At 37.7% G+C, this 18,030-nt stretch overlaps 1 protein-coding gene across 11 annotated transcripts in view; it reads left to right on the top strand.

The window, feature by feature from the left end:
* Nucleotides 1-18,030, top strand: part of baiap2.L (BAI1-associated protein 2 L homeolog) — a 156,479-nt gene that overhangs the window by 93,814 nt on the left and 44,635 nt on the right. For all 11 annotated transcript variants that reach the window (XM_041577338.1, XM_041577341.1, XM_041577345.1 and 8 more), the window contains 2 exons: nucleotides 1,422-1,493; nucleotides 2,141-2,278. In XM_041577338.1, the coding sequence (XP_041433272.1) occupies nucleotides 1,422-1,493; nucleotides 2,141-2,278 (210 nt within the window). The remainder of the gene's footprint in view (nucleotides 1-1,421; nucleotides 1,494-2,140; nucleotides 2,279-18,030) is intronic.

Raw genomic sequence — 18,030 nt, 5'->3', positions numbered from 1 at the left:
CCATTTCAGCGAGTTTCAAATAAGTTTGAGAATATTTATGCTATAAAATAGGCTTGTTTTATGGCATTTATTATGTCATTTTTTACTGACACATTTATGGCCAGATATGCATCTGTGTGATGTTGTGAAGACACCATCAATATCATAATAAACACATTTTGCCCAATCATACATGTATGCATCATATAAATCCATCCAGTCACAAGCCTTACCGCCTTGCCATTAGAATCCTATAAACAAAAAATCATAAACAAGTTTTACCAGTCAATCTGTATGCATCCTATAAATGCACAGTTTAATCTAGCCAATCACAATGAAACTGAACCCCCTAGCAATAGAATCATATATTTACAGAAATCAAAAATATACAGGCAATCGATATAGTCATTTCACACAAGATAGTCCATTGATTGGATGTGTCCTGCCCCTGAGAATTTTCTGGCGAAAACATATCTTAACTGCAAAGGTTGAAATAAATTATTTCAAATATTATGGCAACATTTTCGTATTTGGACCACTTTAGTTGAATAGTAACCCTGGTGCTAAGTTATGTTGCGGTCATTTCAGTGAATGCGATAAGAGACGATCAGATAACTCTACGGTTTAGTAAATGGACACCCAAGTGCAGATTCTGAACTTTTACAATTTTCTACAGTAGTGAATATTTGGGCAATATTGGGGAAAAGAGAACCGCACGCACAGTGTGTGGTTGGAAAAATTTTGACTTCCTTGTTTGTGTGATGAAAGGTCACTTGCTTTTTTTTATTCGGATTCAGTTTGGCCAGGCACTTGGATTCGGCTGAATCCTGCAGAAAAAGACTGACTCCCGAACCGAATCCTTGATTTGGATCATCCCTAATTTCAATATCACCGATGCCCAAACAACCCCCCACCAGCCCAATTAATTGTGACTGCGTATGGCATCTTACAGCAGCCCCTCTGGCATTTGACAGATTCTACAGATTCCAGTCCAGGCTTGCCCTAAGCTAAGCCTCTCAACATCAGCCCAGTGCACACTGAGCATGTGCTGTATCTCAGGCCATTTTTTGAATCTGTAGCTCCTATATACAAATGTGAAGGCCAGGATCATTACTGTTGGCACAGTTCAAGACAAAAGTTATACTCTAAATAAATATGTTTGCTTTTGACCAACCATCTTTGGTCTTGAACAATATAGAAACCCAATATCCAGTGGCATCAGCTAAAAAAAATGACTCCATTGGTACAGAAGATTGAGGGTCACTAGGAAGAGTCAGAGACTGTATTTAGTTCCAGGTAGTCCAACAGGCCGACAAACTGTGCAGCTTGTCCATATCTTCTGTGCCCATGGTGCATCCTCAGGTGTTATGATCTGCGAGCTGAACAATAACCTGAAAACCCAGAAATGATTATATAACTAAACCGGTACCCTTCATTTCCAGCTGAAATCGTTGCACAACGAACTGCTCACGCAACTTGAACAGAAGGTGGAGCTGGATTCCAGGTATCTAAATGTAAGTGTTCCAGAAAATTCCTTTTCTTTTCGCTATACCATATTATTCAATTGTATATGTAATATTTGCATTAGTCTCAGTCAGTAATCTGACCAAGGCTGTGTGGGTCCTTCGATTTCAGGGGACCTTTATTTACTGTTGTCCAGTAAGTCCTCAAAAGTCTGACTTCTAGGCCTCAAAGTGGCAAGTGGGTTTTTGCTAAAGAACCCAATGGCTGGTTAATAAAAATAGGCTGTTGTTGTGAAATGTAAAATAACATTGCATATTTAACTGCTGGCAATACCTACATCTTTGCCATTTAAGGGGTAGATAAGTATGTCAAACACAAATCCATAAAATTCTGCCTTGTTGTGGCCCTAGAGGACCACATTTGCAGTAACAGGCTTCTAAGTGCTTCAATCAGGCATTAAAAGCTTAGTGATAAATTCTGTACCTGGGAAGAATAATGATGCGCTGCTACAGGCCTCACATGCACTCTTGGATCATCTCTATTTGCATTCATAAGTAAGAGAGGCATTGTAAAATCATTGCTATATTGTATTTTACAGTGCTTTCCTCATATTTGTTGCTATAGTAATGTTTAATACTGAATTTACATATTTACTAGTTTTATACCAGCCTTAACCTGTATTTTTTTTTTAATCCAGGCTGCACTGAAAAAATACCAGGTTGAACATAAAAACAAAGGAGAAGCCCTGGAGAAATGCCAGACAGAGCTGAAGAAACTGAGAAAAAAGAGCCAGGGGAGCAAAAACCCCCAAAAGTATTCAGACAAAGAAATGCAGGTGAGAGCACCTTACACTTAAGGAACTTTTGCAAAAATAATGCAGGGTGCTCGGTCATGCTAGTACACTGCAGAGATCATATGTTATTTTTCCATTTAATATAGGAAATTCAGTCGTCATGCTACTTAGCCAGTGCAGTATTCATGCTCTACATTTTTTCCATTAAAGAATCTTGAATCTTGCAGTATGATAAATTAAAGTAGATATTCTCCAGTTAATGCATTGTAAACAAGGTGCAGCTACAGTACATGCCCCCTGTTACAATAAGAAAACAATTCACAGAAGATTTTTTAAACCACAAATAAACAAATTTTCTCAAAAACCACAAATGCCATGTTATTTATTAAAATATCTGAATATAAAACGCACAAAGAAACAAAAAATGTTGAACAAAAATGCTAAAAAAATGCAATTACTAGCAAAAAAAAAATCAGAAAACCTCTAAAAGGCCAAATGGCTAAAAAAAAGGATAAGCGCAGCTCCCTTGACTGCTTTTACTTGCTGAAGTTTTGTATAAGAATTTTTTTGTTGTTTTTTACAATTTAATATCTCAAGTTTTAGAGAAAGATATTAAAAAATATGATTTGTGCAAAGAATAGAAATAAGAGTTTGTGTAAATAGGCCCCATGACAGGAAGATCTGTATTTGGGGTGCTTAGATGGATACTTCGCTCTCCTCTTGAGCAGACATCAGTTGAGAGTGTCTCCACTTGAATTGTGTCATAGGTCACATTATTTTCCTTTGAGTTGTGGATCCTGTGTGTGTGTGTGGGGGGCATTGTCGCATGTTTCTGTGGCCAGATTAGTTGCCATGTCTGGCTTTATGTGCCGCAGCAAATTTTGGCCACTCCCTTTGGACTCCACCCACTCTCCCGTGTGCTTTCACAGAATTTTCAGGAAAATCAAATCATAGCAGTGGGGCAAATTTTGCTTAACGTCTGGCACTGCAGGAAGGGGGTATTAACAGCCAGGGCCGGAACTAGGGGTAGGCAGAGTAGGCACGTGCCTAGGGTGCAAAGCTGGGGGCACGTTCCTGCTCTGTCGCCTACCCCATGTCCGGTCCAGTCTCTCCCCTGGAATTTTTTGCGCAAATGCGCTTCTGCGAACTTGAGAGTATTTTCGCACATGCGGAATCAAGAGCACACTCAGCCGGCGCTGTGGCTGGTAAGGTTGCCTAGGGCGCCTGGCTGGGTTGGCCCAGCTCTGTTAACAGCACATGTACAATTTTAACTGAGAGCTGTGAATGCTGCATTAAAAGCACATTATGGAGAAAAGGGGGAAAAAGGATTCTGGCACCTAAAGTACATTACATGCAGAGACTGTGACGTACTCAAAAGACATAGAAAGGAGCAGTAGGTACTGATCTCCCAAGAACATAATAAAGAAAAGTCACCACAAGCACTATAAAGATCATTATATAGTAAGAAGCAGAGGCACTGGCACACCAAATACATACATAGAGAGCAATTGACAATGACACCACGAGCAGTACGATATAGAGAATACTGGCAGGCCAAGCACAATGTACAATAAAACAAAGTTGAAAAACCGGAGGAGGAAAATTCTGGGGGGGCTATAGACCCTGTGCCCCCCCCCGGTTCCAACGCCTATGCTTGTAGCAGGACAAAGATAGATTAGGGGTTGTCAAAATGTCCCCAAAAGAAGCCATGCAATAATTTTTTACCTGGTGCAAATTCTCGACTAGAAGTCATTCATGTGTTATAGCCCTTTACATATACTGTTATGAGACCGGTTTTCCAGAATGCTCAGGTCCTCAGATTTTTCAAATAAGTGGTCTTTCCATAATTTGGATATTCATACTTTGTCTGCTAAGAAGAAACTTAAACATTAAATAAACCCATTAATATTGTCTTCCAATAAGGATCAATTATATCTTAGTTGGGATCAAGCAAGGCTGGAACTTGGGGTTGGCAGAAGAGTCAGTTGCCTATGGCGCAACAATTGAGGGGCGCTGGACAGTTACCTCCTTTGCTTAGTCCTAGACCGGCCATCCAGCTTGCGCTCCCCAGCTCCCTTTTTTGCTTATTCCTAGACCAGCCATCCAGACTGCACGCTCCCCAGCTACTTTGCTTATTCCTAGACTGGCTATCCAGCTTGTGCGCTCCCTACCAAGCACGTACGCGCACAACTTTAATTCGCACGAGCATGCATGACGTCATGACGTGTGCGCATCCCCGCCGCGCGTGTGCACAAGCAACAGGTGTAGGAGGGGGCGAGCTGGCCAGCTGGGTTACCTAGGGCACCCAGCCGGAATGGCCCGCCTCTGGGATCAAGTACAAGATACTGTTTTATTATTATAGAGAAAAAGGGAAAATTTTTAAAAAATGTTTAATTATATGATTAAAATGGCATCTACGGGAGATGGCCTTCCCATAATTCGGAGCTTTCTGGATAAAAGCTTTCCAGATAATGGATCAAGTTTTGCTGTATTTAACAATCATTAAAGGGTGATTCACCTTTCAGTTAACTTTTACTGTGTTAGAGTATGACCAATTCTAAGCAACTTTTATATTTTTTTTAATTATTTGCCTTATTCTGACCCTCTCCAGCTTTCAAATTGAGTCACTGACCCAAACTAAACAACAAATGCTCTGTAAGGCTACAAATGTATTGTTGTTGCTACTTTTTATACTCCTCTTTCTATTCAGATCCTCTCCCATTCATATTCCAGTCTCTTGTTCAAATCAATGCATGGTTGACCGTAGCAACCCGATTGTTGACATTGCAAAGTCAAGAGCTATTGAATAAAAAGCTAAATAAATAAATAATAATAAATAAAACCCCCCACAAATAATACAAAATAAAAAACAATTGCAAATTGTCTACATAGGGTTGCCACCTTTATGTCTGGCTGAGACCGTGACATCAGTGGGTGTATCTGTGATGTCAGAGGGCGGACCTGTGATGTCAGTGGGCGGGGCTATGATGCGCGATCAGCGATTGGCCGATCACTGTGTCAATCAAGGGAATCCCGCCCGGTTTTCCTTATTTGGAGAAGTATAGACCCGGGCAGCCCCTCAAAATACCGGGCTGTCCGGGTCAAAACCGTACAGGTGGCAACCCTATGTCTACATCATACTAAAAGTTATTTTAAAGGGGAACAACCCCTTTAATTAAAGTGCAATGAACTATCATACTAATAATCTTATATACATTTTCACATTTGTGATATGTTCAATTAGTGAATTTTTGATATGTTGGGGGAAGTAGTTTTTTGCACTGGTAATATCATAGTCATTCAGCAACTGCCATCATTGGTTAAACACAACAAGAAGTGAGAAACGCTATAGAAAAGTGTTATTCCAGTCTCCATTTGGGATATTGCACATTAAACCATCTGTATTTTTTTCTTTACTAATATACGTTCCAGGAGCTCCTTATTCTCTTTTTAAATCTCCTTATCTGTGCTCTCAGAGAGACTGCTAATAGTAGCTTAGCCTGAAGTGCTCCTTAACGGCCAAATTCAAGAGCCCATAATCTCAAATTCATGGGCTTCTGTTTTAAATGTAATCTTAGTTGTATGAGAACCACCTAAATCTCCTGTATTGGCAGGAAAAAAATATATATTTATATACTATTGAGGCACAGGAAAAAGTACAAGCTAAGAAAAAATGTAAATACCTGGATTATTTTGTAAGTAAAGCAAAAGAAAGGTGCTGTTGTGTCCTCACACCACTGACAAGTTGCTTCAAGGGATATTTAAGGTGTTCAAAGCAAACAGGTGTATTTTTTTACTTAATAATCACAGGTATTTCAAACAGGGAAATGTGGGTCTTCTGGGCCGCTGTAGTAGTGTAACCTTTATTAGTTTTTTTTAATTTATAGTGGCACTATTTCAATGGATTTACTGCATTGTTGGAATGTACATATTAGTTATTCTTAGCTGCAATGTAACCAACAATAGACCACATATATTATAATCAGAATAGTTGGAAGGGTGTAGTGTAACTGTAACCTGATGCGGGGTGTAATAATTGGGCGCCAGTGGTTCTTAGCTTAACCATAAACATATTTATTGAACAATACAATCCTCAATGTATGAGTGTACATAAGAGCAAGCAGGATCATGCATTAACAGTGGATAGGCATATACTCACAGCACTTTTGGTCAGTGTTAATCCCCACAGGGAATAGAACATATGAACACTGCAGCAATGAAGGTACACCCAGCTTTCAGCCTTTTCCCTAAGTGGAACCCAGGGGAATCTCTACATCCCTAAATCTGTACACTTCTGGGCAATTAGTACCCGGGATCTTAATCCCTCTGACTCTCCTCGTAGGAGCCTTAAGATGCTCAACTTGATAACCATCTATCTGTCACTCCTAGAGTGACCTCTTAAGGTGAGTAACCTAATCCTTACTAGGCCTGATTAATTCAGGTTCCACAAGAGCTCTGCCTGCCTGCTCAGGCTAGAGCTAACACAAAATGGACCCTGAGAGCATGGCTACGAAGGGTTTTATAATTTAGCACAGTGCCATCTACTGATCACTGCTGAGAATCTCAGGGGCAGAGCATTGACACAAGTCCCCATTATGACCCATTTAGGTGTCTAGAACACTAAGGATTTGCCTGCTTGCTTAACTAGGGATGGCTATTTTACACATACCATAAGTATATTCTTATGACAAAATGTCTAAAATGTATGTATGTATGTATATTTTTATTTGTAAAACGCTCCTCGAGGGCAAAGCACTGTACAGCAAAACAATAAATTAGTAGTAACAAACAAGGGGTTATTGGAATAAAAAGTAACAATAAGTGCATTATTAGAAATACAATTCGCATAAATATAAAAAATATAATTACAATACAGATTAAGTGCTCAGTGTCAAGGAAACAAAAGGCTAGAGGACCCTACCCCGTAGGGCTTACAGTCTAAATGGGAGGGTAACATACAGACACAATTCAGAGGGGTATTAAGGTGCTGTGGGTTACAGTTTGTTACACTGTTATATAAGTGCCAGTTCAGGTGTTATCCAGGTGCAGTTCAGTGTTTTTGTTTTAAAAACACTGAAGGAGGATTCTCTCCTGAGAGATTCAGGAATGGCATTCCAAATGTAAGGAGTCGCAAGAGAGAAGGGTTTTGATACGGGAAACAGCAGTAGTAGTGGGGTGTACAACCAAGCGGTTGCTCTGAGAGGAGAGGAGGTTTCGGGCAGGAACATATAGAGAAACAAGAGATAAGATGTAGTTAGGTGCAGAGGAATGAAGGGCTTTGAAGGTTATGAGGAGGAGTTTATTCTTATAAAAAGAATAACGTATGCAGATCTTGTGAAGGTTTGCTTTCCAGCAATACCATATTTTGGTGCTAGGACACACTTGCAAGTGACTATTACATGGTGGCAATGAAACTATGCTTCCTGCACCGGATTGCTTACCATTTACTGTCTGTTGCCTAAAGGTACTGGGCAGCCCACAACCTGCAGTGGTTTTATAACTACCACATTTATAACTACCACAAGCAGCAGAAAGTACCACACACATAATAATAATAAAAAAATATATATATATTTATTTAATTATGTAACACCAGAGCTTTATGTGGACATTGTCCTTATTCTCTGATAGCATATAATAATGGAGTTTGTTTAATCACTTTGGATAATAGCATTGTGCTGCTATCTTACCTGAACTCTGTTAAACATAGTGACATCAGCTGATATTAATAAGTTCTGGTTGCTGCCATTCTTTGCTTATTTTCTTATCTTTAGTATATAGGGAATAATGCACTCTCTTGTACCTTCTAAAATATAATCATATTAAAGGTCATCCTAGCTTTATAAAGGCAAGGCATGATGATGCAGGGTGGCCCCGCTTAAAGTGATACTGACACTACAAATTTTCTTTACAAAATATTAATCTACATTAAAAGTTACCTATAGGTCATGTTGATCGTTTTTCACTGCTTTTGTAAGTAATTGTTACTTGAAGTTCCTAAGCCTGACTGTTTTGTCAACCTGTCTGTTCCTTCTTAACCTGTCAGTTAGAGTTTCTAATACTAACAGACTACTGCTGCACAAATATGGCAGCCCCCTCATAGAGGAACATGAGTCTAAGAATGGTAATGTAAAAGCATCAGGGGAATAGTTTTATGGCAAAATTATAAATAGCATTAAAAGACAATGTTATGATATATATAAAAAAGGTTATTTTCTGGTGTCAGTATCTCTTTAAGGAATGACCCACGGGTGCAGATGATGAAAGTTGGGTGAAAGGGTGTATGTGGAAAGAGGGGGCAGGATTGTAGTATCAATATAGGGAGAAATAGTTAGCATTGCCAAGTGGTTACAAAGGGTGCTAAAATACACCAGGATAATCATGCTTATTTAGTATGTCAGCAGACTCAGCATATATTCTCCTTTTCTGGAACAGTTTGTTTATGATTAACTGACTTGTAGCTCAGTGTCCTTGGAACTTATCAAATAGTGGCAAATGTGGCAGAGATTTGTTTAGTAAACAAGCAGTTCTTGCTTGCTGGTCCTGATGTAGATCATAAACAGTCCTTTTAAAGAATGACTGTTTTGAGACCCTACAAGAAAGCAACCAGTCTCTGTAAAATCCAATCTGTTCACCTTCACTTGCTATATGATCATAGGTCTTGACAGTCCTTTGCAGCTCAAAGCCGATGCACTCTCCCCACCTCTATCCTTCCGTGTGATGTAACCTCATTTTCCCTACCTCACTAAAACCTCTGTTATAATCTAGTATCTTAATTCCTAGAAAGATTGATCTGTCTGACAGCTTCTACATAAAAGAGGACCATATACCAGGCCGTGTTGTAAGATGGTTAGGCCAGCTGTGCAGTATTATTCCTCTGGAGGATAGCCCCTGTGCTCATTTAATGAAGTGTTCAGGGTTTTGGCAAAGAAATACTGTAATTCTAATAAAGCATGCAGATCCTATATTTTCTGCTCGTTGCCTCTTTTCAGTGCTGTATTTTAGAGGTCTCATTGATGATAAACATTATGGTATTCAGGCCCAGTTAATAGAGCTGGGTATGTTCCACTTCCAGTTTCTTTTCTTTCAATTTAGCTTGGAAGTCGTTAAAGGTCTGTGTCAGTTCATTGCCTGGGAGTAAATGAGTATATTCAATGTCTCAGGCACATTGTAGGAGTAATTGCTACAGTTTCTATTAAATGACATGTACACCTTCCCTGGAGTTCAGTTTCTAATGCATTCTTTTTTAATAAGTACAAATATGCATTTAAAGAAAATGACTAGACCTTTCAGTTTAAATCTCCAGAGAAGTAGACCGTACCGGGTTTAAGAATTAATGAATGAAAATAATTAAATTCTTTTCCAGACCTGTCTATGTCCTCTTGCTGCCATTCTTAACCCAGCTTAATGCTAGGTTACATCACTGGGTCACTGGTTACTAATGTAACTTAGAAATGATTTACTGGAAATATCTGATCATGATGATATCTTTTGACTCACTTTCTAATGTAATTAAATGTTGTGCTAGGCACTCACTGGCATCTCCAGCATGAGAAGAGATGGCAGGTGTCAAAGTGTTTATTCTTACCAACCACCAAACTGACTTAAATTCCTCTAGACATATCACTTAATCCTCTTGCAGCTAAAATTTATGAAGTTTGACTGTGGGTGCAAGGCAATAAGTCTTATGGGGAACATTCACCCTGCATAACACTAGTAAATAAAGTGCATGATCTATTTGAACATTTTCCTCAAAATTTAACAGTGCACATAAAGGTATCTTCCAAAACAAACTCAAATTAAGCTGTGGGCTTCATTAAGTAATAAGGTTTTAACAAGGTCTGTAAAACCATAACAACTAGTAAACAATCTGCTTTTATTGCTCAATTGCCGTTAGTTTGATGACATTTGCCATAACAGTTTGTGGGGCGATATGCATCAGAACTTACTCACAATGTGCATTAGCCATGCATCCCCATCCTACATGGGATAGTTTAACAGAATGGATATTAGATGTATTATTAGATGTCACCAAAGAAAAGGCAAAAAAATCCAGGTCTTTTATCTCTTATAATATATAAGGTTTTCTTGTAGAAATATTCTTTTCGAAGATGCCCAGACTGGATAAAAAGGGAAGAAGAGTTAGATATTTGCTGGTTCTAAAGCTTTAGCTCAGGGATCCCTGTTTTCCAACTTTCACTACAACAGTTGTCCCTCTAGGGCAGAACTCCTTTACTGGGTCTTGTTGATCCCAGGTTCCCCAAACACATTCACCAAGGTCAGCAAATGAAGGCCAAAGGGAAAGTGCCACCCCATGTATGGATGTCACTAGCTTTAAAGTGATACTGACACTAAAAATGTTATTTCAAAATATTAATCTACATCAAAAGTTACCTATAGGTCATTGTCAATCTGAATTTCCCTTGTCAGCTTGTCAGATGAGAGAAATTGCTGTAGGTACATGGGATTCTGCCCTGTAACTAAGATAACTAAGCCTTAAAGGTAACTAAAGGTAATTTAAACTGTTAACCCTGTGGGTCCCTACTTGTCATTAGTGGAGATCTTTACTGTAGCTATATCTAGTATAGGTAAATCTAAAAACAACTGGACTTGCTGAGTAATCAATGAAGACGTTTCAATACTCATCCGAGCAGCATCTTCAGTTGAACTGGATGAATGAAAATCTTCATAGTCATTTTACTGTAGATACTTTACCTCTACCTAAAAACAACAGTGTTATGTACCCATATATCAAGTGTAATGCATATGCTGCTCACAACTGCAATTCAAGAGATTGCATACACCTAAAAACACCTGTACTAAAAATGAACACCATAAGTAGGACTTATATTGAAATTACATTTTGTCTATTGATTCAAATGTTCCTTTTTTTCCATTATAAATCACAAATGTAAAAGTTGGGCTATTTTCACTGAACATACCACCCGCCTTCCATTATAAACAGGGCAGTTTGTGTAGTGTTCCCTATCTCTACAGTGCCTTTAAGCAAACACCTCCCTTCTCTAAGCAGCAGCCTTTGAAGAACTCATCATGAGCTTCTCAGTTGACTGGTAATTAGTTTTATCAGCCCCTTTCAAGTTCCTTGAGGTCAAGAAGTGCTAAACTGAAACTTGTTTAGCACCAGAAAAAAACAAGCTATAGATATTACTTAATTACAACAATAAGCAAAAACAATATTCAGTACTAGCCATATTCATTGAGCTTATGTTGAAAAGGCAGTGTATAAACCAGAGGGACTAAGCATGTAACTTGTTTATCAATGAAATGTATTAAAACCTATACAACTTGTGTTTATAGGGCATATCGTAAATAGTTAGGCAACTCCTTGCTCCTTTTACTTGTTACTGTGTTTTTCTTAAAACCCCAGTTTATTTAAAAAAAAATCATAGTATGCAAAAGGGGCCAGTAATCAAAATGATTCTTAATTTAACAACTGCCTGTTATTTTCACAGCTATGATTTTAATAACATGACAGAAATTGCTGTATACATTAAAGAGGGAAATTTTCACATCATGTTGCGACCACTTAGCTGAACCACTCCTTCATATAAGAGCAGAAACACTTGTATAGTCTTTCACCGGCCATATGGAATGCGGAAAAGCCAGTTGCATCTACCTATCTATCTACCTCAAGCCTAATGGTCTACCTGTGCTCTACCCCCTCCACAAGATCCTGCAGCATAGCCTATTCCTCAGTAGAGCAAGATACATAGAATTCGGTTAGATAATTTACTTTGTTCTGTTTCTACAGATTAAGTACACTAAAATTTCAGTGCCATTCTGTTAGTTATTTCACAATATCTTAATTTAAAATGTAAATAATGGTACAAAGTTTTATATCTCTGCAGCCTTAATAAAGGGAATTAAAACAAAAATGCTTAAAAGGCATATTTATTTGCTTAAAGGGGTGGTTCACCTTTAAATTCTAAGCAACTTTTCATTTGGTTTTCATTATTTATTTTTTATAGGTTTATAATTATTTGCCTTTTTCTTCTGACTCCTTCCAGCTTTCAAATGGGCGTCGTGACCCCATTTAAAAAGCAAATGCTCTGTAAGGGTACAAATGTATTGTGTTTGCTAATTTTTATTTCTCATCTTTCTAGTAAGGCCCTCTCCTATTCATATTCCAGTCCCTAGCAACCAGACTGCTGAAATTGCAAACTTAAGAGCTGCTAAATGAAAATCTAAACTCAAAAACCTTAATTTGCAATTGGTTTTCATGTTTTATTTATCTCAGAATATCACTCTCTGCATCATACTAAAAGTACACTCAAAGATGAACGACCCCTTTAATAAGACTTGGGCTAGATGAGGCTGAAAGTCAAGAATCTGCTCCTCCACTGCGGCTCTGCTTGCACACGGAAACATTGCCTCTGCTTGGGTGCAGGTGGATTTCAATGATTCAGATACACTTGTATAGGCTTTTCTAGAATTTTTCCAAGACATTTGTTGAGACTTGTCTTTTAAAAGAGAACTAAAGCTTTAAAAAAAAAAAAGAATATGGCAACAAATACAGAAAGGGAATTATTTTAAAGCCACCCAAGTACTCATTTTGACTAGTTGGAATTCGCTGTAAATTCCTAAAGTGTTTCCAAACTTTGTATGCAAAGTATGCCTATGATTAACGGTGGCAGCACCTGAAACGAGCAAGGTAACAAGGCTCTGATGTTTGTTTAAGCTGAGCATATAAAGATATTTTATTGGAAGATTGGCTGCTGTCTACATTTTTATTTTTGGTTACGAATACAGGATAAACTGAACTTACTGTTACCAGCCAAGAGGTCGAGCCGTCTTATAACAGTAATGATCCATGTCTTCATAGTTAAAGCAGCTTGATCATCATCTGATCTTGTTAAATCATCTTTTTCATGCCACTGCACATGCTCTGGGATGCTGTAGGGATTCTAAGATCCTGGGTCATCAAAACATAAGCAGATGGCGAGCTTATATCTGTCGCAGGGCTGATCATTAATACACAAAGTAATCATTTCTATGATGCCAAGTAAAGTGAATTTGTTACCAAACGATCAGACTTGTATTGGGAATTTCCTGTATTTTGCGAGTTGGTTCCAAAGCGCTGGCCATAGAAAGTACAGATTATAGCCTATTGTCGGACGAACGTTCGTCTGTGTGAATCTTTCGACCTGCAACTAACCATTTAAATGAATATAAAGTAAGAAAAAAATCACACGATGCTCGGGCCATTAATTTTCTGGCAGCAATCGTATGACAGTTTGTCTGACAAATAGTAGTGACAATCTCTCCTTGATATCGTCAGATAAAATAAATCAGAAAAGAGTCTGTCAGCTTTAGGTAACAGACAGCAGCTCAGAACATAAAAGAAAATTGGAAGCTTTTGGGATATATTCAAAGGCCCAGATCTTTACTGTTAAAGAGCTGTGGTGACCATGTGCTGGTCCAGAATCCCAAAATATAAGGTATAGCTTGTCTTTGTTTAATTTTAGATTTTAGTACTACTTTACTACAATGATAAATATATTCCCATTTACCTAAATGGGAAGTTAAGTCTGGGTTCTCTTGGGTCCTATTACAGGGCAAATTGAGAATGTAAAAGTATAGAATTGTTTAATCAACAACATTATTTCATGGTAACTCTACCAACACATGGGAGATTTAGGGGCTATTTATTATTTAGGGGATATTTATTTGAGTTTTTGAGTTTTTTTTGGTCAAAACTCACATTTTCGCATTGAAAAAACTCAAAGGTCGAGTTGATTTTTACCTGAAAAATTTGAGTTTTAAAGGATATTTTCCATTCAAAACTAGAATTTTTAGGTTAAAAAAAATAGAATTTTTCATGTTTGTTTGTTTTTTTAAACTTCAATATTTCAAGATATACTATACCCTGAACCTGGAAAGATCTTGAATCTGAAAATACTCCAGCTAATACCTGTCGAGGTCCTGTAGAAGTCAGTGGCAGAGGTCCCTTCAACTATTTGAAGATGTTTGTAGCTTTCATGACGTTCAGGTCTTTTTTTTTCTGTGGGTTTCACTCAAAAACTCGATTCATTTGAGCAATTTAAGTATTTTTTATTAATTCGAGTTTTTGGGTTCTTCACTCTGAATTTACTGATTTGAGTTTTTTTTTCCATTCGAGTTTTTTTCTTAAATCAGAAAACATGTTTTGTGAGTTCATTCAACCCTCTAAAACTTGACCTAAATAATCCTGCTTTAAATAAAATCATATCACCAATGTATTTTTATTAGAGTCTTTTAAAACTAAACAAGTACTGGGAATTTAGTCCCTAAAAATGGACGTTGCATCTTCTTTAAAATATTATATATTTTTTCCAAAAAGGTGTATTGTAGAGCTATAAATACATTTTTCCTAGAAAACATATAATAACCCTTATATATTTCCAAAAGGTTATAGCCAAGAAATATGCGTGATGTTTTTTCCATTAAAAGTTCAACCTTTTTACACCATAACAATTTGTCATTCAAAGCAGGACAAGTTAAGCTTCCATGTAGAAAGTCAATCCTGTTCTACACACTCATGCTCAAGGGCAACATGCTATTTATGTTCATAGAGAACAATTATGTAAATATATGGTGCCCCACTTGGAGAAATGGAATAAAAGTGAATTGGTGAGCAGCATCTGGCCTAGGGATGCCATCATTTAAGGGAACATTTCAACTTCTTTTAAATGTAAATGTCTTTTCTAAATAAATTACAAATAGTTATGGTAGGAATTATGGGAAGTAATATGGTTATAAGGAAACTGTGCAAGACTCTGGGCCAGATTTCGAGAAGCGGTGCTCCAAGGTCGCATGGTCCCAGTGCTGCGCGCTTCTTTCAAGCACGCCCCCGCCGCCACCGCATGGTCCTAATGCTGGCCCCGCTTGCGCGTGTGAGCACACTTTCAAGCACCGAAGCACTGGGGCGCTTTGAGTCCCCAATGCTCCTTAGGGATGCGCATAGGCAGCATGCAGCCCCTAAAATTTAGCCTCCTTAGGCCCGGGTCTTTGTGGCCTCGCCACAAATCCTGGCCTGGCTAGACTGCAAGAATAGATGAAAACAGTCACTGTTACAGTGTTTTTTGTTTTTTTATACCTGTAACTTTGTTTTGTGCAAAGGGAATCCCTAAACAAATATTGTACAGTTAGGGGATCCATTATCTGGCAACCTGTAATCCAGAAAGATCCAAATTACTGGAAGGCCATCTCCCATACCAAGAGACTAAGAAAGGAAGGGCCTTTTTGTTAATGCTGCAAGGCACTAGCAAAATTGACCATGTTCTATGTTACTCTGTGTATGCTGCACCAGTCATGTTTCTGTAATTTTCTGACATAACTGAAGCGCTGAGCATGAATTCAGCTTTTGGGACAGTTAAAAGAAATGTGCCTCAAAATTCTGATTTGTTTGATATTGTGACCCAGGGTTAAACTTTTTCTAAAGGGATTCATATTTAATTTGTGTCTTGGCTTCATGACCCTGGGGACTTAGTTTAGTGATAATTATGCACTTAAATTACTAATGACTACTCTGCACTTTACTAAACAGTCATGAAGACCCAACTTAACCACAAAAGGACACATTTTTAGGTTAATTATGTCTGCTGTAGACAGACAATAGTCAAATGCTAAATTCACAGAAAATACAAGTGCTAAAATGTCCTGTACTCCTGTGTTATATATAAAGGCCAATTTCAGATTCCAATCTCTTTAAATCAGTGCATAGTTGCTAGGGTAATTTGTACCAGATTTCTGAGAGCTGCTAAATAACTCAAAAACACAAAAAACACAAAAAAATCAAAACCAATTGCAAATTGTCTCAGAATATTACTGCCTACATCCTACTAAAAGTTAATGTAAAGGTTAACACCCCCTTTAAAGGATACTAGTGTAGCTGCTCTGTATTACTTCAAAGAATAAATTTAGCCTGACCAATTAATTTTCACCGATTATCTCTGCATTTTCTATGCCCTTTCATTTCTTAACAGGGCAACATGTAATTTTCCTTTGGAAAACTAGAGAGATGCAGTACAATTACTTCTTTCTGAAAGCTTTTTTCTGTTTGTTTCATGTTTGCCCATTTTCAGCTAAAGTAATATTGTTTGTCAATTTTTCTTTATTGGCTGTGCTTGTTAACTGATACCCAATGGGAAGATAATAGGGGAGGTGCATCAGTCCTGTAACTTGCTGTTATTGATGTATGGAATTGAAGATATGAAGAAGATAATCATACTGTTATAACCGTATTTGAGCAAGCAGGAACGGGGTGGCAATAACTCTAGCTTCCAGTCTGCTGGTAAAAGTAAAGGGTTTCTGTTATTTTTTTTTCCAAGCTAAGAACGGTAACTGTTGGCTGAACCAGGGCATTTGCCTTTACTGGCTTATGTTTAGAATTTAATATGTAATGTGTTGCCTCTTTACAGCCTTATATCTGATTCAGCTTTTTTGACGGGGACCCCTGAGACCCCATTGTTAAAAGGGAGCCCATCATCCAAAAAAAAAATTTGAATCTTGTTTCCATCAGTCTGGGAATTCATAATTATAGCAAGCAGGTAGGAGCCATTTTGTGGACACTGTTATTAAGGCAAGCCTTGCATCATCTCAGAATCTTGTTTGTGCACCAGAATCAGGGACCTGATGTCCATCCCTATGCCCTGGTTACACAATTAAATGGCGAAGAGAATGGGGAAATGTGTGGATTGCAGTGACATCTAGGAAGTGCTGAATGGAAAGTGAAAGTAATGCCTAAGGCATAGAGGAAGGGCAGGCAATATTTGATTGACAGCTGAGATTTTTATACCTTTGCATACCTCTGTGGCCTTAGGGCGTTGTAGTCATACATGTTCCTTTTGTGTGATTGAATTCTGATAACTTTAATTTGTACTTTGTTTACTAATCAGAGTTAGTGCCTTTGTTGGGTTTGTTTAGGAGCAGCAGAATCAGAACCAAATGAGGTAGAAAGCTATAAAAATAAAAAGGGATGGTAAGAAATTACTGTACTGGTATTTCCAGCAATTTTAAGACTTCAATAGCCTTGCAAAAAGACCCTCAAGCTACATTTTAAAGTTAAAACTTTCAGTATAGTCATTTCTTACCTCTCAAATTGAAACTGAATAGTATGAAACTACTTTAAGAATTCACTACTAATAGATCCTCAAGCTACATTATTTACACACCAATGGCTTTCTTTTTACATTAACACTCATTAATAACTTGAAAGGGAAAATAATTGAAAGAGTTTAAATTACATTTTCATGAAACTGTTAGTACTGTACAGGTATAGGATCTGTTATCCAGAAAGCTCAGAATTACAGGAAGGTTGTCTCCTATAGACTCCATTATAATTAAATAATTCACATTTTTAAAACATTTTAAAACATTTTTCATTCTTCTCTGTAATAACAAAAAAATACATTGTACTTGATCCCAACTAAGATGAGAAGCTAATCTTAGGGCTCATCGTAAATTATCAACGAGAAAATGAGGTTGGCATGTAATATAAGATGATGTTGCAATTCTGATTATTACATTCTGATGCTAGCTGCACTGGTTTCTGTGCTGCCATATAGCAATTGTTTGTAATTACTAATCAGCCTTATATTGTGACACTTATATTCTATGTGTACCGTATACTTTGAATCAGTCCCAAAGACTGGAATTTACTGGGGGCATCTTTGGAGGCATAGATCTTTACTGATAGAGATGTGGTTGCCTTGGGCTGGTACAGAAGCTCAAAATATAATGTACAATATGTCTAGCCTACTTCATTAGTTAAGCTTTACATAGTTACAAAAGTC

Source organism: Xenopus laevis, chromosome 9_10L, assembly GCF_017654675.1.
Source record: "Xenopus laevis strain J_2021 chromosome 9_10L, Xenopus_laevis_v10.1, whole genome shotgun sequence".
NCBI classification, from domain to species: Eukaryota; Metazoa; Chordata; class Amphibia; order Anura; family Pipidae; genus Xenopus; species Xenopus laevis.
Note: the sequence above shows the minus strand (reverse complement) of the source record. Positions and strands in the feature narration are given on the sequence as shown.